Source organism: Labrus mixtus, chromosome 3, assembly GCF_963584025.1.
Source record: "Labrus mixtus chromosome 3, fLabMix1.1, whole genome shotgun sequence".
In the NCBI taxonomy this organism is placed as follows: domain Eukaryota; kingdom Metazoa; phylum Chordata; class Actinopteri; order Labriformes; family Labridae; genus Labrus; species Labrus mixtus.
Window position 1 is genome coordinate 13,785,253 of NC_083614.1, and position 24,820 is coordinate 13,810,072.

General features: G+C 38.3%; 4 protein-coding genes, 1 long non-coding RNA gene and 7 other non-coding genes across 21 annotated transcripts in view; all 12 read right to left on the bottom strand.

The window, feature by feature from the left end:
* Positions 1-341: 341 nt before the first annotated feature.
* LOC132959416 (cytochrome P450 2J2-like) lies at positions 342-4,279 on the bottom strand. Its single transcript, XM_061032408.1, has 9 exons — positions 4,054-4,279; positions 3,591-3,756; positions 3,345-3,497; positions 3,090-3,250; positions 2,179-2,349; positions 1,941-2,082; positions 1,666-1,853; positions 1,300-1,441; positions 342-1,129 (listed from the first exon to the last, which is right to left on the bottom strand). The coding sequence occupies exons 1-9, from the start codon at positions 4,243-4,245 to the stop codon at positions 954-956; spliced, it is 1,491 nt and encodes a 496-aa protein (XP_060888391.1). The 5' UTR covers positions 4,246-4,279; the 3' UTR covers positions 342-953.
* Positions 4,280-5,338: 1,059 nt separating this feature from the next.
* Positions 5,339-11,770, bottom strand: calr (calreticulin). The gene is made up of 9 exons (XM_061032421.1): positions 11,500-11,770; positions 10,888-10,989; positions 10,205-10,408; positions 9,206-9,300; positions 8,718-8,927; positions 8,437-8,550; positions 7,990-8,133; positions 7,633-7,725; positions 5,339-7,414 (listed from the first exon to the last, which is right to left on the bottom strand). The coding sequence occupies exons 1-9, from the start codon at positions 11,594-11,596 to the stop codon at positions 7,187-7,189; spliced, it is 1,287 nt and encodes a 428-aa protein (XP_060888404.1). The 5' UTR covers positions 11,597-11,770; the 3' UTR covers positions 5,339-7,186.
* A 687-nt stretch (positions 11,771-12,457) lies between these two features.
* On the bottom strand, positions 12,458-17,217 carry tor3a (torsin family 3, member A). The gene is made up of 6 exons (XM_061032425.1): positions 16,747-17,217; positions 16,399-16,521; positions 15,315-15,580; positions 14,780-14,955; positions 14,107-14,231; positions 12,458-13,732 (listed from the first exon to the last, which is right to left on the bottom strand). Exons 1-6 carry the CDS (start codon positions 16,910-16,912, stop codon positions 13,485-13,487), a joined length of 1,104 nt encoding a protein of 367 aa, XP_060888408.1. The 5' UTR covers positions 16,913-17,217; the 3' UTR covers positions 12,458-13,484.
* Positions 17,218-17,456: 239 nt separating this feature from the next.
* On the bottom strand, positions 17,457-20,976 carry LOC132959442 (uncharacterized). 6 transcript variants are annotated; one of them, XR_009667022.1, is made up of 10 exons: positions 20,180-20,490; positions 19,962-20,009; positions 19,473-19,512; positions 19,229-19,285; positions 18,997-19,030; positions 18,525-18,802; positions 18,102-18,149; positions 17,906-17,933; positions 17,646-17,702; positions 17,490-17,543 (listed from the first exon to the last, which is right to left on the bottom strand). It is a non-coding gene; the product is annotated as an uncharacterized LOC132959442 (long non-coding RNA). The 6 variants fall into 6 exon arrangements; XR_009667014.1 differs by having other exon boundaries at positions 17,457-17,543; positions 17,646-17,933; positions 20,180-20,489; XR_009667009.1 differs by lacking the exon at positions 17,490-17,543 and adding an exon at positions 20,962-20,976 and having other exon boundaries at positions 17,589-17,933; positions 20,180-20,455.
* Positions 17,778-17,851, bottom strand: LOC132972138 (small nucleolar RNA SNORD47). Its single transcript, XR_009672885.1, has one exon. It is a non-coding gene; the product is annotated as a small nucleolar RNA SNORD47 (small nucleolar RNA).
* On the bottom strand, positions 18,003-18,065 carry LOC132972143 (small nucleolar RNA SNORD78). The gene has a single exon (XR_009672890.1). It is a non-coding gene; the product is annotated as a small nucleolar RNA SNORD78 (small nucleolar RNA).
* LOC132972140 (small nucleolar RNA snR60/Z15/Z230/Z193/J17) lies at positions 18,873-18,955 on the bottom strand. The gene has a single exon (XR_009672887.1). It is a non-coding gene; the product is annotated as a small nucleolar RNA snR60/Z15/Z230/Z193/J17 (small nucleolar RNA).
* On the bottom strand, positions 19,098-19,180 carry LOC132972141 (small nucleolar RNA snR60/Z15/Z230/Z193/J17). Its single transcript, XR_009672888.1, has one exon. It is a non-coding gene; the product is annotated as a small nucleolar RNA snR60/Z15/Z230/Z193/J17 (small nucleolar RNA).
* Positions 19,350-19,431, bottom strand: LOC132972146 (small nucleolar RNA SNORD79). The gene has a single exon (XR_009672893.1). It is a non-coding gene; the product is annotated as a small nucleolar RNA SNORD79 (small nucleolar RNA).
* LOC132972144 (small nucleolar RNA SNORD75) lies at positions 20,075-20,138 on the bottom strand. The gene has a single exon (XR_009672891.1). It is a non-coding gene; the product is annotated as a small nucleolar RNA SNORD75 (small nucleolar RNA).
* On the bottom strand, positions 20,613-20,694 carry LOC132972139 (small nucleolar RNA SNORD74). Its single transcript, XR_009672886.1, has one exon. It is a non-coding gene; the product is annotated as a small nucleolar RNA SNORD74 (small nucleolar RNA).
* Positions 20,977-22,319: 1,343 nt separating the features above from the next.
* The window catches only part of osbpl9 (oxysterol binding protein-like 9), a 30,090-nt gene continuing 27,589 nt past the window's right edge, over positions 22,320-24,820 (bottom strand). For all 5 annotated transcript variants that reach the window (XM_061032469.1, XM_061032460.1, XM_061032488.1 and 2 more), the window contains 3 exons: positions 24,243-24,334; positions 23,997-24,132; positions 22,320-23,858 (listed from right to left, as the gene is read on the bottom strand). In XM_061032469.1, the coding sequence (XP_060888452.1) occupies positions 23,784-23,858; positions 23,997-24,132; positions 24,243-24,334 (303 nt within the window). In that variant the 3' untranslated portion in view covers positions 22,320-23,783. The remainder of the gene's footprint in view (positions 23,859-23,996; positions 24,133-24,242; positions 24,335-24,820) is intronic.

Here is a 24,820-nt window from a genome sequence, read left to right on the forward strand (position 1 = left end):
AAACACATTGGTGTAGGTCATAAGCTATGCAAACTGGTCTTGCATTAATAAGAGAAGATGTGTGTGTGCTCAGCTGTTGACACTTCATCATTTTGCTGCATTTATCTCAGAGGTCTGCATCCAAAATACTAAAATTATTTTAAGAATTAAGAAATAATAATAACAGCCTAATCAAAGTCAAGCCAAATACAACATTTAAAACAAATTAAAGTTTTGCCTTCAGTCACATTTCATGTATGTTTTTTTCTCTGCATAAGGCAAAGCACAAATGGCTCTGCTGGGTATATTGTCAGAGGTCAGATCAAATGTTCCCTTCATTGATATGGAGCTATTTTTACTACCCCAGAGTAGTGGGATGTAGTTTATATAAAATAAGTCCTTCAGTTTAAAAGAGACTTTCACACCCAGATATTAAAAACCACTCGCACCCAGGTGAGGGTTTAAGTTTAGTAGAGATTGGGGAATTTAGTAAGAGAGGCATAAGATTTGGTGAAGTTTTTTATAGCCTGATAGTGCTCCAAAGTTGGTAATGAGATCTAAAGCTAACAGCAACTGACCTTTCTGGGTTGGTCAGGTATAGAACAATGTCATCTGCACACAATGAGATTCTTGCCTCTTTTTACTCAATATAAAGTATGTGACCTCTCATTACCTGTGAGATGTTTCATCAGGTGTGCTTTAAATTATCTTTAGTCTTTTGTTGCCCCTAACCCAATGTGTTGCTACCATAACATTCAAAATATGATTATAATTTTCCAAAAACAATTCATTTCTAAGTTTCGACAATATTATATATATTTTGTCTTAGTACTATTTCAATTACATCTTGGCTTTAAATATTTTGAAATTCATCACTATTTACATTGTACACAACGTGTCAACATGTAAGGAGATTGTGTAAAATGTTTATAATAATCTGCAGTACTCAGTCTGAAGTTTACTGGTTTCAGGGTTCAGCGGACTTTTGCGTAGATCTTAAAGGGAAAAGGCGTGCGTGTAGCTCCAGTGATTCCTTCCGTTTTCAGCTCAACTCCATCCAAGGTCGAAAAATCAAACTTCTGAAACAAACTGACAAAAAACAGGAACAGCTCCGTTTTTGCCAGACCTTCGCCCAGACATGCACGCTTTCCTAAAGAAACAAAAGGCATAGAAACACTGAAAATATTCTCCACTTATTTACACAGTCAAACACATGTTTCTGAAACCTTAAGGAGTTTAATGTTTGTGCTTTAAATGTTCAAAACTGGATTTGTTTCAATGGATGATCAGATAGAATTATCAGAAAGGTGGGAACGTTACCTGCAGAGAAAGGTAAAAATGCTTCCCTCCTCACAAACTTTCCATCAGCATCCAGGAAGTGTTGAGGGTTAAAGGTGTCAGGAGTTTCCCATTCATTCTTATCAAATAACACAGAGGTCAGGTTGGGCATCACGGAGGTTCCCTGCAAACACCAACAGGCAGATATCAATTAATTAAAACATTTGTTTTATAAAGTTGCAAAAACATCAGTGAATCAAACTGGAACATGAGAACAATACAGGTCAGACAAAAGGCAAAAATCATACTGGTTTGATTTTATTGTGTTTTTTTGAACACTAGTTAATTAAGAATCTCTATAAATGTCTATATTGATCTTCATTAGACTTTAGATCATAAGTTGATGACCTTTGGTATCAAGAAACCTCCCAGCATTGTATCTTTGGTGGCCTTTCTGAGTCCATTTAAAGGAACTATATTTCCCATCCTCTGGATCTCGTGGATCACAGCGTCCGTGTAGGGCATGTTGTGTTTGTCGGCCATGGTGGGCTGGCGAGTCGCTCCGATCACGGCATCTATTTCTGCCTGGACTTTGACTGAAATAAAAGATTTGACATTGATTATTTTGAGAGATTCTTTCTTTCTAATCTCTTAGCTGTTCTGTTGCTAATCATAGCATTTACCCTGAATATGATGGTTGTTGATCAAGTAGACGAGGCCCCACTGCAACGTTTTTGAAGTGGTTTCACTTCCAGCCAGAAACAGATCCAGACAACATAAAACCAGGTTACCATCATCAAAACCCAGCTCGCCATTTCTGTTGTGCTGTCGGGCAAAGGGAAAATTACATCATCGGATTTTATTGTTCAGATAATTGATTTCTGTTATATAGTAAATTGATTGTCTTTGTGAAGTTCCTACTTTCTCTATCAGAAAGGAATCTATGTAGTCTTGTGGGTTGCTGGGGTCCAGATCCAACTTGTGTCTCTCAACCTCGACTCGGATAGCTGCCTCCAAACATTTGTAGTTGCTGAAGATGTCATTGTGTGGCCCTGGCAGGTGTTTCATCAGCACTGGGAATGCATCATAAAGCTGTTTGGATTGGAAACGTGCTGTTATTTTTCAGATCTCTTACACTGAAATTGTTTTCTCGTAGGAAACAAGTCTGCATTTTTTTACTTGAGAAAACTAAAAAGTATTTTGTCCACAGGAAATTCAAATCAAGTTAGTTTTCAGGCGGTTTCAAACAGAAAACAAAGAGAATATTTGTCTAGCGTTAATTTTGCGAGATAAATGATATAGCCTATTGGCAGAATGAACACCCTGATGTGCAAGTTCATGTTATTTCATATTCTCTCTCTCTGCTAGTTATTCTCTCTCCTTCACAAAATGTGTCTGGATGAACTTTCCTGCTGCTTACAGCTACTTGAGGCTGAACAGGTCCCAGTCTGATGACCTGTTAGCCAGGATCAGTACCAGGATTTCTCTGATGGCGTTTTGTTTCGAGTGTTGAGCTCCTGTCCATCTGTCTCCACTGAGTGCCAGTTTAACTGTATCTAACAAGTCACAAAAAGTCGGCTGAAATCTTTACTAAAGAGCTATCAACCCAAAATAAACAGATTTTTACTGAGATTTAATGACAATAAACAGACTAAAAAGATGCTGAAATAATCACATTATGATGAGGACTTGTAAAGAAGTCCTCATTATGATTGAATTGAATTATTTAACATTGTAACACTCCTGTTGGCATGTGTAAAACAATTAAACTAAAAGTGTAGGGTTTCGCTATGAAGGATTGACAGTTTTGTCCAAACTTCTCTGGATCTTACTAGAGCCCAGATGGAGCCCTCTAGATAGGCCATCTCCGTCAGATTCTTCAGCATGTTCTGGAAGTTTCTGTCAGTGTAGTCAAAGCGTCTCCCAAACACAATCTGGCAGATGATGTTGGCCACCGCGTAATTTAATAGATGCACAGGATCAAAAGGCACACCTGAACAAATGGACATATATTCAGTCAGTAAACTTTGTGATTTTAATTGTTCCATTATTTTGTTTCTTCTCCTCTGTTTTGGTGCTTTTCAAACCTTTCTCCTTCTCCATCGCCTCCTGCAGATAACAACTCTCCTCGCAGATTCTCTGCTCCATTGAGCTCTTGGCATGACCATAGGTACGTAATATAGCCATTGCAAAACGTCGCTGTCTCCTCCACACACTCCCATTACTGAAGAAAAGACCCGCTGAGACAGAAGCAAAATCACATGAGGTTATTCATACAGGTTAAATACTTCAATATAAATGCTTTGCATTTGAATGCTTTTTTTATGACTCACCCGAGTTCCCTGAATAAATTCTGGTCACCATCGGGCTGTAAGGTCGCTCCACAAAGTTCTCAGCCTGTGTTACTATGGCTTCTTTCACCATTTTCCAGCCTGACACAAACACTGTTTTGTGTCTACCAAGACGTATGCAGAAAACATTTCCATAAACATCAGCGAGCTGTGAATGAGAAGCAGAGAATGAGAGGCATGTGGTCAAACATGTGACTTTGATAAGATGCATATTTATGACCTTCGTCATTTAGGTTTTAGGCTATTTAAAAAAAAAAACAACTTTATTTTCTGTTGGAGCAAAGCCTCATGATGTTCTCAATCATTTTCTTTTGAGAATGATTCTTAAGTACTTAAGTAGGTGAAGTATTACTGAACCAAACTTTTGTTTTGCTAAAAATTCTATAGAATTTCCAGAATCAGAAAAACTTGCTGAATAACAGGAAAAGATAATATGTCGTCTTACCTTGGTAAGGTAGATGTGAGGCTGTTTAGATTCAATGCTGAAAACGTTTCCCAGAAGAGGTAGAGATGGAGGTCCTCTAGGAAAGTTGGGTGGATCCTTTTTGCTCAGCAAATACATCATAAGGAGAACCCCAAAAATAATAAGGAGCAGTCCTTTCAAATCAAACAGCAGAAAAGGATCACACAACCACATCGTGAAGCAGAGGAGATAAGCAGACTGAGCAGGATCTCTTTTTCAGTCATCATCTCTTACAGATGGGCTGGTTCTCTGCTGACTCACAACTTATGTGCAAACATTGACTATTGTGTTGAACAAAGAATGGGCTCTTCATTAACCAAATGCTTAGAAAATTGAGTTAAAATCGAGCAAAACTCACAGCGTTACAAGGACATTATGAAGAGCATGTGTCCTCTGTTACTTTAACATTTTATAACGGAGCTTACTAACACTTCTAGGTTTGACCCCAAATCTTTAACGATTTATTCTTCAGAGCTTCAGTCGCCGGCCAATCTCTAAGTTGAACACAAGGATCATTTCATTCCATGGGGGTGCTCAATGTATCATTTTACATTGATTGTAAACATTGTCTGTTTACTCCAAATCATTCCGAACCCATAGCCTATCTTGATATAAATATCTCCTTATTAATATCCCTTTTTCTGAAACCACTTGTACTTTAAATCAATCTCCTTAGTGTGTGGATAAAGAAATCACCCCGAAGTATTGCTAGAAGCAGCACAACCATGTTTTCTGAATTTTATTGGCTACTGAAAACATCATTCCTGCACACAGTCTCAGCAATTGGCCTTCAGAAAAGGGGCAGACACCTCCTTTCAACTCAGGCTCTCATTGTCCAAAGAAATACCATTAAATTATTTATAACAAATGCTTTTATTTGAAGCTCTAGCAGTTACTTAAGAGTATTTTATGATGTTTAATCTTTGCAGATTTTTTATCAGGTTATTCATTCTGCACATTAAATCAGAATCTACAAAGTAGTCCCATCACGAAAACTGTCAGATAAATACAGTGGAGAATTTTTATTTTCTTTTATCTGAACTGTGATGGAGTAAAGGTATAAAGTAGGACATGAACATGAAAACAAAGAACACCTATTAGAAAAAAGGTTTGCTAATGCACACAGAAATTGCCCTTCACTTGTGCAAAATAACTGTCAGTAGAATGAGAAAGAAAAAACATAATGCAACAAAAAATTATAAAATTATGCTTTCTATGGAAAGCCAGTCAGTGAAAATAAATCTGCATACAAACAAATCAAACAGGGTAACTTTTGATATTTTTCTTCCGCTTTTTGGACACATCTGCCTTTATTTTTTTTTATACAGCAACATGACATTTTCCCCACTTCATTTATAACCATTAGTACAAAATGTGTCTTTTAAAAAAGGACCATCTTTCAGAACATATTTGGGACACTGTTTGGGACAGTTTGTCGGGTACCGCGGTGATATTGTCATAGGATATTAGAAACATATACACATAATCAATGAGTAAACAAAGTGAATGGGAACCATATGAACAGGTGATATCTTACTAATGGAGCACTGTTCATGTACATTTGAGTTTGAGCAGTTTATTTAGACACACAAGAAGAAAACCACAGTAAGTGCATTGAAGTGTAAAAGTGTTAACTATACAGTAAAAAACTATGTATGGTATTTCATCTTGAAGCACCACATATTACAATTCTATGCACAACAGCTTTTTATCAATAGGTTGTTAAATACATGGAGTCAGTTCTGATGCACTATTGTCACCCTTGTTTGAAACTTAAAAAAGAGTAGGCAAAATATCCTGCATAATGATGGTATACCATGTTGAATCCTTTGAGAGTGATGAAGCTTTTACAGGTGCAATGAGTCAGACTGACTGCAAAAACGAATAACAACACAAGTTAATGACACAAAGTAAACACATGAGGTAAACAAAACATTTTCAAGCTATCATCCACATACTAAACAAAGCTTTTCATGTCATCAAAACTATCTTCATAAAACCCAGATTTTGCAGGACAAATACGGCAATTTACTGATTTTGTTGGGTATAAACATACTGTATTAGGAATGGACAGCCTTGCCTAAAGTGAAGCCAGAAGATTTAGAGCTCCCCCTGCTGACTGGCAGCATTATAGGTTATAAACCCTGCTTCCTCTATGTTAACCAATAGGACATGGGTCAAACTTTAAAATTGAAAAGCCCATCAGATACATTTACCTCCGACCCAGTTTCGTCATAATAATTACGACTCTATTTTGAGTCCAAGTAATTTTTCTTTCTTGTTAATTAGTTATTTGAAGCTATAAAACAGTATGAAATGCCATGACTGACAGCATTGTTGACCAATGCGGCTTCTGCTGTGACGTGCACCAAATTAGCAGAATACTGCAAAAATGGGGAGGATAAATGTGACGCACACCAACACAAGAGTCCCTGAACACCATTACTGGGAGTGTCTGCTTAAAACCGTCACAAGAATCGGTTCTGCAGTGGACTGTACCCACCGAAGGGATTTTTGCCGTTTTATCGGTGAGTTAAAAATGTGTTTTTGTTAGCCGAAGAGGCATGGCGTCAACACCGTGGCCCTTCCAGACGAACTCTACTGCACAGCAGTGCTGTCACTTTAAAAAAAAAAAAAAAACTTAGGAAGAATTGTGAATATAACACAGTAATGACAAATTAGCTAAATGTTGGAGTCAATCACAGGGATATTTTGGCTTCATCCTGTTCAACGGGAGAAAGCTGAAGCACACTGTCCATTCGAATATACAGTCTAAGGGTATAAACTGCAGAGCAATTTAGCTTTCCTGCACTGACATGCGTTTTGACATTTTTTTCCATCACTAGTCCTCATTTGATGATAATAGTAATTTTATTAATAATAATAATAATAATAGTAGTAGTAGTAGCACAGTGGAAATAGGGAAAGAACAATTATTGCCACTTTTCACCTACTCCCTTGCTTTGTAAACAAACGCACAGATGAAAAACCCAATCCACCCCAACCCCACCCTTGGGTGTCAGTCATAAGGGTCCATCATCTCAGTCTGCAGTTGTTCCAATGGCTCATTGACAAAGACAGAAAGGTTATTATCTGAGCAGTTCCTGCATAGAGTTTATAACTCATCCTTAAGTTTAGAGTCTGTGCCTTCATCGTCCTCCTCTTCCTCCTCCTGCTCCATGCCCTCCTCCTCTTCTTCATCTTCCTCCTCCTCCTCCTCCTCATCTTTCTCTTCCTCCTCCTCGTCTTCTTCCTTTGCCTCCTCTCTCCTCGATTTGTCATCCTCCTCTCGTTTCTTCCTCTCCTCGTCTTCTTGGCTTTCCTTCATCTTCTTCTCTGCCACCTGGGGACGACAAGAAGAAAACAACATTTTTAAAAAGTGACAAACCCCCTTTAACATAAATGTTCATTTCTAGAATAAGGCATTTATGGATAATTACATTTTAATATGACAAACACAGTAATTCAATTTGGGTTTATACATATCTAAAAACTGAAATGTATGAGTATTATGAATTCCAACATGAAGTTAGAAGAGGAGGGTAAGAGTATTTGGCTTACCTTAGTTTTACCCCATGTGTCATTGCCTACTTCTTCTGCCATGGTTGGATCGTTGGTGATTAGGAAGTTATCAAAGATGGTACCAGACTTGACCTTCATGAAAAATAAAACATTCATTTGTATTATCTTTCAGACACTAAATGCAAACAGATCAAGTAAAGGACCAGCTACATAATGAAACGTGTTTCCTCCATCTCCTCAGCATCTCAATTTCTCCCAATTGTAAAAGGAAATAAACAATTTAGCCTGAGCTATTGACAAATACACACGGCAGGTAAAATGTTCCTTTTCTGGAGGTCATATATTAGTTTGTCTGTCTGTACAAAGCACTAAACAGGATAGTCAGGGTCTTCTTACTTGCCACAAGTCGAGTCCAATGACCCCGATACTGTTGTATTTGTAGATCTCTGAGTCGGCTGTATACTCTGGGTTGTCAGTCTCAGGGTGGATCCACTTGCCTTTGTAAGCAGGATTAACAATCTCGCTGGGCTTCCACTCACCCTGTTGACAACAAACAAGTGTAAGTAGAAAGATTAATGTCAGGAGAATAAAAAATGCTGTTACAACCGCTGACAAAGAAGAGTATGAAAAAAAAGGGGTAGACACCTTTCTTGCTTCAATATTAAGTGATGAACGTGCTGTGGTAAGACATTTTAAGTTCCACTGTGGGGAACTTTTGGGGAAATACCATCTTTAAAACTTAATTAAGGGCTGATTTCCACACAACAACAACAACAACAACAACTCAAAATATCCCATTGACTCGTCATGACATATTAAGTGCTATGATTTTTTGCTGTTCACCTTATAGTCAGGGTTGGAGACCATAGGCGGCTCCCACTCTCCGTCCATCTCATCATCCCAGTCATCAGGCTTCTTGGCATCAGGATCTGGGATGTTTTCAGGTTTGTCCCAGTCCTGAAAAAATATTTGAGATTACTACTTCACAAAGGAATATCAATGACATTTCTAAAAGATGAAAGTTTTACTGTACACATAAAGTGATGTGTTTATGTTAAGGAAAGGTAACTGAGTAAAAGTAAAATAATACAAAAAGATTTCCATGGCGACTTAAGCAGACTGACCTCTGTTTTCTTATCATCAGGGTCAGGAATATTCTCCCTGTCATCCCAGTCCTCTGGCTTTTTGGCTTCAGGATCCTTAATTTTTTTGGAAGGCAGGAAGTCCCAGTCATCCTCCAGATTGCCGGACTCAACCTTCTTATTATCGATCTTGACCTCGTAAGTGTTGTCGGGGTTGACAATCAGCGTGTACAAGTGTGTGTACTCATCATCCTGTGAGGTATAAAATAAATGTCAGCAGCCTTTCAAACTGGGTAGTCTTCACTAATGCTTCACATACATCTCATTATCATATGAAACACATTCAAAGTGTTCGTTTGTATTGAGAAAAAGACAACAGCAATATAACAATTTTTTTTTTTTTTTTTTTTTTTTTTATCTTGAGGGCCAATTTATAAATTTGACAAGAAAACAAAAAAGCTTGGATATGGAAAAAATGTTAAGAACCCTCTAACTGAATATCACACTTTTACCACGTATCGATGTCTCACCTTGCACCGGATGTCTTTGTTAATCAGGTGATTCTTGCCTTTGTAATTGAAGATGACATGAACCTTCTTTGTGCCAGGGCCACAGATATCAGGACCTAAAACGACAAGCAGTCAAATAAATGTGAAAAAGTGAAAAAAACGGGCAAAGACATGGAAAAGGATTTTAAAAATATCTCAGAATCATCTGAAAAAGGAGAGAAAAAAAACCAAAAAACAATCCACGCACTTAATCAGACAAGTTATAATACACTGAAGTTTAAAGGCTTTATATGTGATTTTTAAAACTTAAATGTAGCAGAAATCAAGTATATCCTCTGAAAATAACTCTGTGAGTAATGACTGTCTACAATGGGTGTAACACTCGAGTCCCGCTGTCTGTGATGTTTTCTGAGTCCTATCTTCAGTTTGTTTACATCGCCAGGACGGCCGGCTGACTCCTCCCCTCGCGTATAAAAGTTGTTTAATTGAGGGACTAGAGAAAAGAAGAATAACATACTGTACTCACTGATTATTTGAATGTCACGTAAGCGTTTTGAGATCACGCTCATTTCAGGTAAATTTACATGCAGTGTGAAGATAAGAGCATAATAAAGATCACTAGCATTAGCATGCTAACACAACAATGCAGCGCGAGTTGTTTTGGTTTCATGCTGGTGCTTAAGGGCGACATCTGCTGGATCCCAAAATCGCATATAAAGCCTTTAAATAAGATCAATTATCAATTTATAGAACAAAAACATAAACAAATAAGAAATCCAAAAAGCTCTTCAACGTTGGTAAACATGAAGAGGAAAAAAAATGCAATCAAAGCATATCTCTCAACTTTTGCTGCTTTGCTAAAGTGCTCATGATGGATAGGCCGGGTCTTTGTAACATAACAATGAGTAAGGTCTTTTACCTGCTTTTTGTAAAGTGTCTCGAGATAACACTTGTTATGAGTTGACGCTATACAAATAAAAACTGATTGATTGATTGATTATGCAGAAACTATCTACTTACCAAACATGATGTTGTAAACAGAATCTCCATGCATTTCTTCCTGGTTGAGGTCGGAGGGGAACAGTTTGATGTAGCCTCCACCGCAGTCGATGCTCTGCTCATGCTTCACAGTGAACTGGATGACGAGAGGCTGGCCCTGGTTACTGAAGTCATCAAAACGGGATGACATGGCATAGAAGCGGGCGTCCTGGCTCGTCTGCAGACCTGTGTCAAAAAGAGAGAAAGAAGTTGCTGACGTGAATATGTCTTATGGGGACATCTAGCTCCAAGTATAATACTTCCATATAAAGTAATTTCTATAAAGTTGTGAATTTAAATGACACAGCAAAGGGACTGTCTTATGGGATGATGTCAAAGTAAATCAATATGCAAGGGCAAAACTGTATTTTGCTGGGATATTGGCACATTTTCAGATTTATAGTTAAAGGCATTCAGTGTAATCTCATCTGGGTAGAAAATATCAAACAATAATCAGATGAGTCCAAGACAATGCAAGATCTAAACTCCAGTACAAGTTCGTACAGTGTTTCGCTTCTAGATGTCAAGTCTCCTAATAAATTAGCTAAACACAAACTTCAGACTGAGGATGCACACTAATTCTCTGAAAATACAGCTGGATCCGTGTTCATCATCTTGCATGGATCCAGGGCCAGGGGTTGAAAAAAACCTACATTTTCACTCACCTTTATCTTTCTCTGCATCTCCATAGAACTTCCCTGCCGTCAAGTCAAACCTGCCGTAGTCTGACTTGTGCTTGGATTCAATCCAGCGACTCTTCCAGGCATCTGCACAAACAAGAGAAGGTTCAGCTGCTTATCTGATGATGCATCAGTGCAGGTGCATTAGGGCTGTGTGATGCTGCTGTATATGAATACCCTATGTGGTTGGGATTTATGAGACTGGAGAAGAAAAGGGCAGATTGGTAAAAAAAAAAAAAAAAAAAGGGTGTAGTAAATGAGTAGGGGTGGGTGCAGTTGGGGGATGGGGAGACGTCAGGGTTTGATGATGACTGTGGGTATAGAGGACGGTGAGGAAGAGAGAGGGGCGTGAGGTCAAAAGACGAATGGTGCCAATATATACTAAATGCATCTCAAGATGAGCTTAAAGCAAACATTACAACATAGAACTGCAGGTGAAATTAAAACCTGTCACCCCCCAAAACACGTCAATCTTCCAACATAAAAGAAATACCGGTTCAGCCACATTTGAACTGATTAAAAGATGTTATATATGGTGTATTAATAACTCAAAATAATGTCAATAATACAAGCATAATTGTGTGTAAAGGACCTTACCCCCATCTTCAAATTGTTCTCGCCAGTACACGGCAGACTCGGCCAGAGCAGATGCGGCCGACACGGCCATCACCAGCAGCGACAGGGCTGTCATCATGCCGAGCAGAAGCACCACGGTGGATAAAAACTAAAAACTAATCTATTATAACTGAATTACAATTAGTCTGGATAATCTTTCAAAAACGCACAATGGTCAGTCCAGTATCTCATACAGTGATGTTACAGTGATAAGCTCCAAGACGCCGCCGCCGCCGCTCTCCTCTCGCCTCGGAACAGATGTCTGAATCTGATTGGACGTCGGCTCTGATCCTCAATAAGGAAGCGCTACCTCTTTCGGCCAATTGGAGGTTAGAAAACCTTGATGAATAGATGCCCTAGCCAATGGCAGTAGACCACGCGTTTGCTTGATACACGCCCAGGGAGGGTGATGCGCTGGATGATTCATATGCAAGGATAAATCAGTGTAAAATGTAGTAATACAACTGGTTTACGTATCTGAAGCCAACTTTAAATAATTTCACGTATTCTACCTTGATTTTTCTCAGTTTTTAGCCTATTATCAGTAGTGTTTTAAGTTATGCCCCCCCTCATAATTAATCTCCTCTATTTTTAAAAATGTTAAAATCATACTTTCTCTTAAGCAAAGCTCTAAAATCTATTAATTGAGTTAAGATGCATCTTTCTTGAATCCAACAGTTTTTGTTTTGAGGATGTTGATGTTCTTGATTCGGTCACTTTTAAATGCAAAGCGAAGACCTGTGTAGGGCTGAGATCATCATAATTTCCTTAACAAACTTATGAGGCTTTCCTTGATTGAAATAAATTGTAGCCCAATATTTGTGTTGATTGATGAATAAATCAATTTAGTTAGATCTGTGAATTTCAGATTTTTCTCCAAGTGTCTCTACTAAGCAAACTTTTTTTTTTTGTTTGGAAAAACAAACTGACAAAACAGCTCTTGTTGATTTACTGTGGATGTTTATTTTCTTTCAACCATATTTCGATAGCTGACTTCTTTTAACCTTCTTGTAATGTGATTCAGAGCTTGAGAGTCAAGATCATTAAAGCAGACCAGCCAATGCCTACAGTATGTGTGATGAAGTGAAGGTGAATGATGAATGACAAAAAATTATGCAAGTCGATGAAATTTTAAGAAGAAACGTGTTAAATATACTCCAAATTAACAATTTTATATTATGTAGGGTTGAAGATACCCAGACCTGTGTCAGGTTCTGTTCAGGTCACATGAAAACAATGGCATTACAGACAAAAATAAATAAATAATTACAAGCACTGTATCCAACATATTTACACACAAAAAAAGACAACTTTCAAATAGATTCATTACTTTTGACACATTTTTTTGGTAACTATTTTAAGTAACATTGTAATCACAGCACCATGTTTGCTAGCTGTTACACACTCCATACTGTTTACAACACATTCCCATTATACCTTACTAACAACTTATAGTAAAACAAAATGTGCATTTAAACAGCTTCACAAAATGTATCTGGTACAGTAAGATGCTAAAACATGGCACAAACTAAGTCTTATAATCAGTGCTTATATAATCACAATGTCTGACATGCAAATACTGACACATGAAGTATGGCCTTATCTAACATAAAAAAGTGTGAAAAGATGTCTCAGGGTTCCTCTATGACACCCAGCACAACCACTAATGTCCTCTAATACTTTGTGTTTATTCTGTGAGGATTCAACCCAGGCTGGTGAGGAAGAGCAGCCACACCACTCTGGCACTTCTTTTGTCTGCAGGGTGGGTTCTGCTGCTCTCTCCTGTACTGCTGAATCTGTTTCCTGGCCTTCTCTGGAGGACCTGGGCAGATACGTGTTGCATCTTTGGTGGGCGGGGTTACGTGTAGCAGAGCAGATGAGACACATCTCCTCAGTGGCTCTGTATGCAGATGGGCCAGCAGATCCTCCAGGCTTCTCTCTCCCTCTCTCTGTCTGTCTGTCTTGTTCTAGGGGAGGAAGAAGTTGATCCTCTGGGGTATAGACTTGCATCCCTGGGCTGAGAACAGTCTCTCCTCTTTGGGAACATACAGCATGGCCTTAGCAACCTCATCCAGGGTTGCTTCATCTGTCTCCAGACCTCGTGCTGCATAGGCATCTCGTGCACAGAGCTTGACATGCCGATACTCAAGAGGCAGGAATGGCACAAAGAAGTCGATCAGGTGGCCAGACATCAGCTCACTTTGAGCAAACCCACCTAGGGAAGACAACAATACAGAAAAAATATTAGACACATTAAAATTCCATAGATAAACATTTAGATTACAAAAACATTTGCAAAAGTGTCAAACGGCAATTTATACCAACAATCCCGCAAAGAATGAATACTTCACACTTCTGCTTGTGAATACAGCCTTCAGCTAACTACTTCTGTCAGTTAAAGTAGAGAAGAACTCTCACACCAACTCCAACAGCGTATGAAAATGGTTGTGTAGCTCTCTGAGTAACACCATTCACTTCCTGCCCAGGCTGAAATGGCATAGAGCCGAAGTTAACAGTGAAAAAGAGCACAGAGGAGAGTTTGACATCTGGCCACCACTTGAGGACTTTAAGCTAACATCTACAGAATACCTTGAGACTCCATAGTTTCAGCTCGTAGCCGATGCTCCAGGTCTTCCATGCCAATGTCCTCGCGATTTTGACCGGAGTGCCAGAAGTCCAGCGCTACATCATTGATCGTGGCTCCGCCTATATTACTGAAGACACAGGAATAGCATGCATGTCAAAAACATGATTGTTATTCTCTGTAGTGGCTGACAGTTGCGTTATCAGGATTGGCTTATTTCTAACCATATTGTCCTCTTCACTGCAGTGAAGGTCGACAGTCTAAAGTAGTGAAGTTTGTTATGTATTTTATGAAATATTGAGTGTATTTTTTGACAAATGATCAGATTTTGGTTGGCAATAAAGACACCTTTCCCTTCAAATATTAAAGGAACAATACATATACATAAATAGTTGAATATGCACAGTTATATTCTGTGTGTAACTGTGTCAAATGTGTTTTGATCAAATAGCAAATGCCAATTTTATTCTAATATGTTCATTGTGATTATTTGACAAGTTAGTTTGTAAATGTCCTTAGTGTTGACATCTTCTACTTCATCTAATATATATCTATAATCAACCAGACTATCGGTCAGCAGAAAATTGACATGAGCATAAAACTGGGTTAAAGGTGTAATGCACTATGAGCTGTTGAATGAGCTTCATCAGAGAGGACCTTCCTAATATATAAACCAACCTGAGGAAGAGGAAAATGGCTCTGCGGTAGCTAACGCCATCTACGTTGTCATAGTGATCCATGTAGGGTTTGATGGCATCAATGAGGCCTGGATGGAGCTTCTCGGCCTCGTCGAAAATGAACAGAGTCTGAGGACAGCGTAGCACCATGTCGCGGATCGCCTCTCTTAGCTGGCCCTGAAGACAGAGAGGACACTGTGTACTATAACCTTTAGAATCTGTATTCACTTGTGAAATAGTCAGTGTGAACCTTTTCCCCCTAAATTTGAAGCAGTGAATAGGTAAAAAGTGTTTGAATTGGACCAGGTTGGCCCTTGTGTCCCAGCAAGACAAACACCATGCTACGCATGTCAGTATTTTTAGAATCAGTGTTTGATTTGAATCATGTGACCAAAGTGATCCCTACGATTCCCAAGCCAAATTACACACAGACTAAACATCTGATTAGGCAAGCAGAGGGTCCCATCCAGCATATTCCTGGCACAGAACATAAAACCTGTGCCAACTGGGGCTAACTGGGGCTCTGCATGTCTTACCTTGTACGTGTCCACCAGTCTGGCGTGTGGGAAGTGGAACGGGGCGATGAACAGACGGACACACTCACTCTTCACCCCGTCACGGTACAGGTTATCTGCAATGATACGTGCCACAAAGTTCTTTCCTGTGCCAGACCAGCCGTGGAAGGAGAGTGTCAATGGTTTGTTAGATTCTGGGTTGTTGATAAAACCCTGGATGGCTTTCTGAACCACAGACTGAGCCAGGTGCTGCCCGTGGAGCTTCTTCTGGAGGTCCCTCGCCAGACCTGCACGTGTGCAGAAATATGACATTTGGAATCACAAAAACAGATTAACAGTGCTCTTTCTGAGTAACCTGACTTTTAGGCAGATATATTGAAAATGATTTTACGATATGTAACATATAACAGCAATAAAAATCATTACAATTTAAAACTCATTTGCACATTTACATTCAATCTTTCATATTTAATTTACAACCATATACGACTCTGTTTTTGCACATTTACATTCAATCTTTCATATTTAATTTACAACCATTTACAACTCTGTTTTTGCACATTTACATTCAATCTTCCATATTTAATCTTTCATATTTAAGACTAGTAATGCTTAGTTAAATCCTGGTTGTATATATTCACATTCTCAGTTTTGATATCTTTTAGTACTTATTTACTTTGTAGTTAATATTATATTGTGTTTAGATTTGCTAACATTGTGTTTTTTACCCATATTGTGTGTTGGATAACCTGCTGCTGTAACGCCACAATTTCCCAGTTTGGGATCAATAAAGTAATTCTATTCTATATTCTAAACTCATGAATGGCAGATTTCCTCTCTACAAACCACTGAAAAGGGCAGCAGCTCTGCTCTAGTCCATATTCTCTTTTTCGTAAATAGATTAATCTACATAAGTAGACCTATTCCTACATACATACATAAGTAGATTCATGGTTGGAACCCCCTGCATGAGCAATTGTTTTCTGTGAATTCGTCTTCTTTCACGAGTGATTTCATTGATCATCATGGTTTTATAGGTTACAGAAGGAACATGACATAATTTAAAAAAACATGAATACACTATCAGGCTGGAGTGTGATGATACCTGTAATATTGTTGGTTATCCTGCAGTCTCCAGATTCGCAGCACTGGCCCAGACTACAGTACCACTGGTGCAGCAGGCTAACGTAGTCCTGAGGTAAACCTGCCCAGATGTCCCTGGTTGGAACTGATCACATCAAAAGCAAAACAACCAGTCGGGTTTACAATAACCACAGATGGTATATGCAGTATATGGTGTTAACCAGTGAGTAACAATCATATGGCAACATGGACAGTAAATCACCAATGTTCGCGTTACCTAGCAGGCTGTAAAATGTGACTACAGCTTTAGATACATTACATACCGGTGTTTATTAAAACATCCAATATGTAATTCTTTGTAGTTTCTTACCTTGCTGTGTAGCATCGTCTTGGTTAGGCTGACAATCTCCCTCCCATATATTGCAATAAAAGTAATTAAAATAATAGGTGGAAACATTGGAAATGCTGTCAAACTGGAAGAAGTCAGCCTCTGCGGACAGAGCCCAGAGCAGAGGCAGCAGACACCGCACCAACATCTGTGAAGAGGCTGGTGTAAGAGTCCTTCAAAACCACACTACACACCGCTTCTCGATACTAAGCTCCCATTTATTCACCGAGCTAGTGGCATGCAGGCCTACTGTGCAGGATATTTACCACCTCTCCCCATTTTGCAAAGAATGGGCGCTTGTTTTGACTTCCTGTATTGCGCTGTGTGCGGTCACTTAGCTCCGCCCGTCTACGAAGGGCTTGTTACTCTGAATATTTAGTTTGACGTCCATCTAGTTTCTCACTCAATAGCGTAAAGGGAAATGTGATTACTTTCCGTGAAACTGGAAATAATTCGCCAAAATAAAATCTAATCACTGCTGTGACGGTGAGTCACGTCATTTCCGGTTACACCAGGTCCCTCACAACGTAATCTGCCCACACATAATTTCGTTTTTCTCAATTGCAGTTTGGTTTACTTAATTCGTACCTTAACATTTAAACCAAGGCATTTGAAGGATTTTTCTAGACAAGTGTACATAAATGTTTTATAGACAACATTGCACACATGTACAAAGAAAACACAAGGCAATATGTTCTTCAGTTTTTTTATTGGATGTTCTACATCAAATGACATTGTCTTGAAGTTGCAGGTTTTCCACAGCGAACACCTCACAGCATCTGAGAAGGAGAAGAAATGTAATTATAAGACTAGAAAATATTAAAGTAGACTTGCACACTGACTCCTTTAATATTAAATCTTCCAGCCAGTTTCATACTCACTTCAGAGACAGGTGTAGGGCTTGACATGCCGGGCAATTAGGCTCAACAGCGTCATTCCTGAGAAGACAATTTCCATTTAAAAGCAGATCTCTATTTTCACAGTAAACTGGCAGAACAGATATTTGACCACAAAAACTCAGAAAATATGGAACGGTAAGGGTTATAATCAAGCGATATCATTTGGCAGAATCTTTTCATCACTGGTAGTGTGGCCAATTTAAGAGTCCTATTGGAAACAAAGTGTACATTCAAATGCTTACCTATATTAGTGAGGGGTGAAGCTTTTTCCTGTAGAATTAGAAGAAAATTACCTTATTACAAGTCAGTGATTGGCTGGTTCAAATTTATCTCACTGGGTTCCTCAGTACAACAGTTTCCACATTGAAGTTCAGGTCAGACATTTGTAAAACATCATTGAACCCACAGTTACACTTTTTAAATAGTTTGATTTCTCACCTTTTGTCAGTCTTCTTCAACAGGGCCTCCAAAGTGAATGTGTATAACCTGTAAGAGACAGTAGTGTAAGGTGAATATGCACACCAGGCAACACAATGAGCCAGTACACACTGACCAGATCAGCTAGAGCTAATATGACAACCTCCATGGTTTTAAGTCAGTGATCACATGTCATCACATGGTCAGTCTACTGGGATAAAACAGTTTGAGATCTATACATTCAGAAATTGGCATCAATGTACACAAATTGATAGTAAAAACAATTTATTGCACAGGAGGAACTTCAGAGGCAAAGCTGAGCAAGTTTACACAAACTAGGCAATCCAGAGACTAAACTATATTTTGTAAGTATTACTTTAAAATAAGTACATTCTACATAATCAGAGTCTAGAATGCATTTAATAGCCATATTTGTGTTCTTACCATGACTTTGAGACATCCTGTGCACGACCATCACAATCCCATTAAGGGAATTTGCTGACTCTGAAAAGATAAAGACGCATTATAAGTAATGTTTCAAACAAGAAGTCAAGTTAATAACTGTATGATCCAGATCAGATTATGCATCAAGTTTCCTCAACTGGATCAGCGACCTGATTCAAACTCATCACGTCTGAAGGATCATGTACAGTGTCCTAGTCTTAAATGATACTTACCAACACATTGCTATGAGAATCATCCAACAGCTGGGTTTCACATTTCTGGGGAGCAAAGAAATATACTTTAATTCCTTTTTTCAAAACACTTTTATGGGGTTAAGTGTTATTGCAATTGATACATCAGCTAGGAGCGAAAGACAATGCTCAATTCTTCATGTTTTAATCTGCTGAACTATGCAATCATCATTGTATCAAGTGAATGATTTATTTTACTACTAATCAGCCTGTCAACTCACCTTCATGTGGCATTGAGTGATGTTGGACACACCCCTGAAAATGCATAGAAGCCATTTTAAAAACCACTTCACATATCAGCTTGACTCACTGGTAATTGAACCCAATACATCAGCTAGGAGCGAAAGACAATGCTCAATTCTTCATGTTTTAATCTGCTGAACTATGCAATCATCACTGTATTAGGCCAATATGATGGCAAAACATTTTTTCCAGGCCTGAACATCACCTCACCTTAAACTGATCCTCCAATGTGAGAACTGGGTCTCCAGCAATGTGAAACTGCATCATCTGCAAGTAGAAACAGAACATTAATAGAGGCCCATATTTAATAATAGCACATGTCTGCTCTCTGAACTGCATCAGAAAAAAGTACTCTTTCACTCTTATTCAGAGAGATTCCCAATGTTTTATAACAGAAATCATCATTGACAGTTGCTTTTGGGAGAATGTAAAGTATGAGGTTTTGGTACTTCACCTTTTCTAGATGTTGTGCAGCTGACAACAACTTGGCACACCTGAGGAAACAGAACATGCATGAGCAATTGTAAAAAAGAAAATTAAGGATTACAAAAACCAAGTTATTTGTGCCTCAGATAATCAACTGGTGGGTTGAATATATCGTCATCCATTGGGTCAAGAGTAGCAAATAATGTCATCACAGCAGCACAGAAACTAGTGCAGGCTTAAGGTAGACCAATGCTTCTCTGAGTGTTTCTATGCAGACAAACAAACTGTTGATGTCCAACCAATTTTGAATGTCCAGAAAAACACTCATTTAACAAATCTCATTTATAAGTCAGTCATTTGAGTTATGATTACACATTAAGCAGTTAATGTGGTACAGAAAAGCTACGTCTTACACAGCATTTCATTTAAATAGTCTATGGTGGAAACACAGTACTGGTAACAAGAGACAGGACACCACAGAGAAGCATGGTCTACTTTTCACGGTCAAGGGCCTTACCTTTTGTAGCTACACTAGCCGACGTGTGTCTCTTCAGTCTCAGGGGCCCTGTGGACGAACATCTGTTAGTACAGTACTGAACACGACAATACGAATGTGTTGCACTTAACACAAGTCTCAGTGTATAATTATTCAGAAATCACTTCTGTCCACTACTCTTAAACATCATCACTGACTCCAAGTCGAGATAAACAAAATAAAGTAGTTTAAATTCTCACCATGGTGCCCTCTGGTGGAAGTCAAACCATGGAGGGGTCATCATTAACCTGAAAAAAAAGAGGAGAGAACTTAAGTTTCAAAACTGTTCAATAAGCAACTTCATCTGCAAATTATCGTGTCCTGATGTAATTAAACGTTTGCCATCAATATGAACTCAGTTACAGAGTTTAAGAAACTACTTCAGTCCACTACACCAGTAACCATTAAAAGAAGTGCGCAATTTGGGTTGCTTACCATGAGATGGCGGCTTTCATTTTAGTATCCACTCAGCACAACTACAAACACAGAAGAAACATTTTAAGTTGAGGTATAAATGTTGAAACTTCTCTATAAATGTGTAAGTTCAAAACACACTAAATGCTGCAGAGTGTATAAACCAGTAGCATCAATAAGATAAAATATACTGATAGGCTGAGTAAAGCAGAGTTTAGTCCCATGAGGTCAGAGATGTTGGCGTTTCCTCACATTAACTCAGATGTCCCTACCAACATTTAATTCATCATATAGTCATGGGACAATACTGCAGTACAACATTGAAAGATTTTACCAATTTGGCTAATATGCATCTCAGCCACGTGCAGTGGGGCACGTGGCTGAGGCCTGCTGCTAACATAAGAGCCTTTAACCAAAGTTCACATCGTATCAAAAAGCTTCAGAAAACATGAATACTACCTTACATTAATAAATAAACACATTGCACCCTACTTCTACATCGAAATTGCGAACAATCCCCAAGAATAGAGGAGTATGTAACTATCTACAGTAGCGCCACCATACATACCTTGTGAGCAGCAGAGGAGTGAGGACTAGCTGACGGTGCAGGGCGCTTTTATAGGAGAATTCGCAAGGGCTGATGGGAAAATTATCAGTAACGCCCGGTAGCGCCCCTGCTGGTCGGCAATTCTTGTCGTCGCCGGTCGTTGCTGCAAAAAAACACCAAAACTTTAAAAAATAGTTTTCTCCATATTCAAGGGGACAACTATGAAACGTATGGAAGCGATAAGTGATCAAAATTCAAATGATAAAGCTAATTTGAAAATTCAAATGCATTAACAGAAATGCTTTTTAATTTTCAGAATATGAGTGTATTATTTGACTCACATTTAGCGGGGCATTTTTTTGAAAATGATAAAGCAAATGTAATTTTCTTCTTTATTTTAATTTAGTCAAATAATGTGCATTTTTGAAGTTGAAAACTAAAATTCAAATTAGATAAATTAATCATCATTTTATTTTTGAGTCAAATAATACACTCATATTCTGAAAATTAAAAAGCATTTCTTTCAAATTAGCTTTATCATTTGAATTTTGATCACTAATCGCTTCCATATGAAACGTGTCTGAAAGCTCCAAATATTAAATAAAATCTATCTGTACCCCTGGTAAGGTACTATTACTATTTGAAACTTTACACTAAGTAATGTCCTATTGTAAAAAATAAAGCACTATCGGAGGTAAAATGCAATGATATATTTTTTATTAGATTAAAGAATAGTAATTAATCAGTGGACTCAGTATTATGTTGAAATGAATGATGTTATACATCCGATTTTCTGACGATACAGCGAATCATCAGTGGTCCACAAAGACTACTAATGTTAATGTTGTGCATCAATAGAAAGGAAATCTGATACAATCGAAGGTTATGAACAAAATGAATTATACTTTTTGATTGCTCTTTATCAGATGATACTGAATAAGACTGAAATGTATTGCAAGTCCTCAATTTCACTTTCAAAGACTTAACATTGAGGAAAAACTCCGTTTTAGTCCCTACAGTCTAACCATCCGTCTTTCTTCCTTGTTCACGTGTTTCTTTAAGAAGCACATCCTGTTGAACTCACTTCCTCTCAGCGTCAGTGTTCTTGTAACAGCCTTCATGAACGCACCAAACACCTGTACTGCTGATTTTATTTGTCTGATTTGTATTCTTTCAAGGATGAGTTAATTCAATAGCTGAATCTAGGCCTCAAGTTTTTAACTAGATATGTACAGCACACCAGGAATGTTTGTCTTTATAGATCCCTCCATATGACTTATTGAGCACCCATAATACTTTTCATAGATATGAATCTGTCTATTAACCCCAAAGATAACAAGAACATCTGTAGTAACAGTATTAAAATATATTCTTGGGCATTTTCTGGTGAAAATTGTTTATTTATGCATTTCATCCAAATATCAATGTATTTAGTTTCAACCTATGTAGCTGTAAATAAGAGAACGCATGATGATTTGAAAAGCAATGGTGTTGAGTAGGAGAAATATTGCCCTCAAGTTGTTAATCTTTAAAGAAATAAAAACAATTGCAAAGAAAGACTGATGAGGTGGAACACAGGCTGTAGTCTAGCATCAGTCGACTCTGATCCGCTGCTTAAACTCTCATCACCTTCCAACAACCCAAAAGTAACCCATCAAGTTGATCCCATTGACTTGGAGAAGAAACAAGGACAGGTGAGCTGCAGAACAAACAGAGAGACTTTACACACCCAACCCGAGCCTTGTGTCCTCATCCTAGATCAGTGATCCAGAAAGACAAATATATGTAAACAATCATTTGTTCATAAATGCCTTCAGGTACTTTGTTTGTTCTCTGCCCGAATAAAAGTCCCTTTAGCCACTTAACTAAACCTTTTTGGCGTAATGGACACCCAAATTTGTCCTTTGATGATCTATATATTGCATATATCCACAAGTCTATCACAGCTCTGCCGATTAGTTTGTTCAGATGTTATGGCTTATGTAGGGTGTTGCCTCTGATAACACTTGAGAAACACAGAAAAGTGTAAAAGATGGAATAGGTGGCAAAATAAACTTGAAATGGAATGATTCGTAAAGATGTAAAGCCATCATGTTCATGTCCTCATATATTTTACACTATTGCCAGAAACTAAAATTAACAAAAAATGCATTGAAAATAAAAAAAGAATATATATTTATATATCCATCATATGTATATCTATATATAAACAACAGTTACAACTAGTTGCAGGCAAGCTGAGAGTTTCTCTTCGCCCTGTTAAAGATTCATCCTTTCCACCGTTTTAAGGCTGTCAGACTCTCAGAGGGGACAGCAGCTTTCTTTCCTCAGACACCAGATTCCCTGAGATGTAGAGCGCTATTTTATTCGTCAAGTGTTGTTTGATTTGAACATCTTCAACCACCCACCTATTGCAGCCCCCCCGTCCAAAAAATTAAAATATGTAAGGAAAGGAGTGATGCTCTGGCTCTGGCTTGTCCTGTGGAGCTGATGAAGGGTGTGGCTGAGAGATGAGACACTACCCATCTGTCTCTGCTCCGCTGAGTCTCATGTTGGCGGGTGGTGGTGGGTATCGGTGGCGGTGGAAGTAACATTGCCCAAATAAGGAAAGGAGCTTTACTAATTAACTTGATACATCTTAGATGCTTTTCCATTTGATTTCATTCATTTCCATATGGTTATTTTACAGTCAAATGCAAAGCTGTGTACATACATAATCAATCATCAGTCATTCCAAGGCTTGGAAAAGAAGTGGTTTTTGCAAAAGAGTTCTTATGAAGACTCTGTTGTGTGCATTTCCTTATGCATATGTTTGTGTGAATTTCAGCGTGTGCGTAGTCTCCTTAGTGCCTCTGAGAGGCTAATCTCTTTAATAGAGGCTCATCATAGACCCAGCACTCTCCATCCTCATGGAATAGCTGCAGAAACACACAAGTAATAAGAATAATTACTCACACAGATCTTTGTCTTACATTAAATCTTAATTAAGGCAATTTATAAACCTGTTTTCCATTTAGATACAATGATTTGTGGATGAAGAACACAAGCAGCCTCACCCTGGTCTCCCACTGCTGCTCATTCTCCTTCCTGTCTCTGGCTTCGGCTCGCTGTTTCTCCTCCAGCCGGTGTTTGGCTTCCGTTGCTGCATCGATGTCTTTCAATTTCAGGTTCAAAGTCACATCCCTCCACAATCTGATGAATTGAAGGAGTAAAAGTCAAATACATGAAGTCAAGGTTTTTTCCCAAGTGAAGACTTTGTTTCTTGCATGCTTTGCACGAATGTTCTCTCTATTTTTTCTCACCTTCGGGACTCATAGTTAAGCTGGTCTTCCAGCTTTCTCACTTTCTTCTTAACGATGCCCAGCCTCTTAGTGTCTATGAACGATGTGTTCTCCTTGAAACAATCACAAAACACATATATTCATCCATTAATAGGAATTTGTATACATTTTTCTATTTTAATTTAGAGGCTATTCAGCAGAAACCAATTCAACCCAAATCAAAACAGTTTTTTTTAAAAAAGCGTTCCGATACGTTTCTGTAATTCCTCTGACACAGCTTGAAATGCGTAACCAGCCATACTGCTACTCAGAGAAGTGATTTACTACCATACTTTATTTAGGCCTTGTGAAAACAACTTCTATATTTGTTTCCAGAGCAGGAGCACACACATCAATAACAGACTATGTTACACTAGATAGCAACCACAGTGCATTGGTCGTGGAGAGGTAATCATTTAACAAAATGTAAGCAATAAGTGTTTTCCAATCACATATAATCAGGATTTATTATAAAGACAAGTATCTTACATAATACAAAACACATTCAAACCAAATGATTAAGCAGTTTCATGATACAGGGGCGGCAGTAGCTCAGTCTG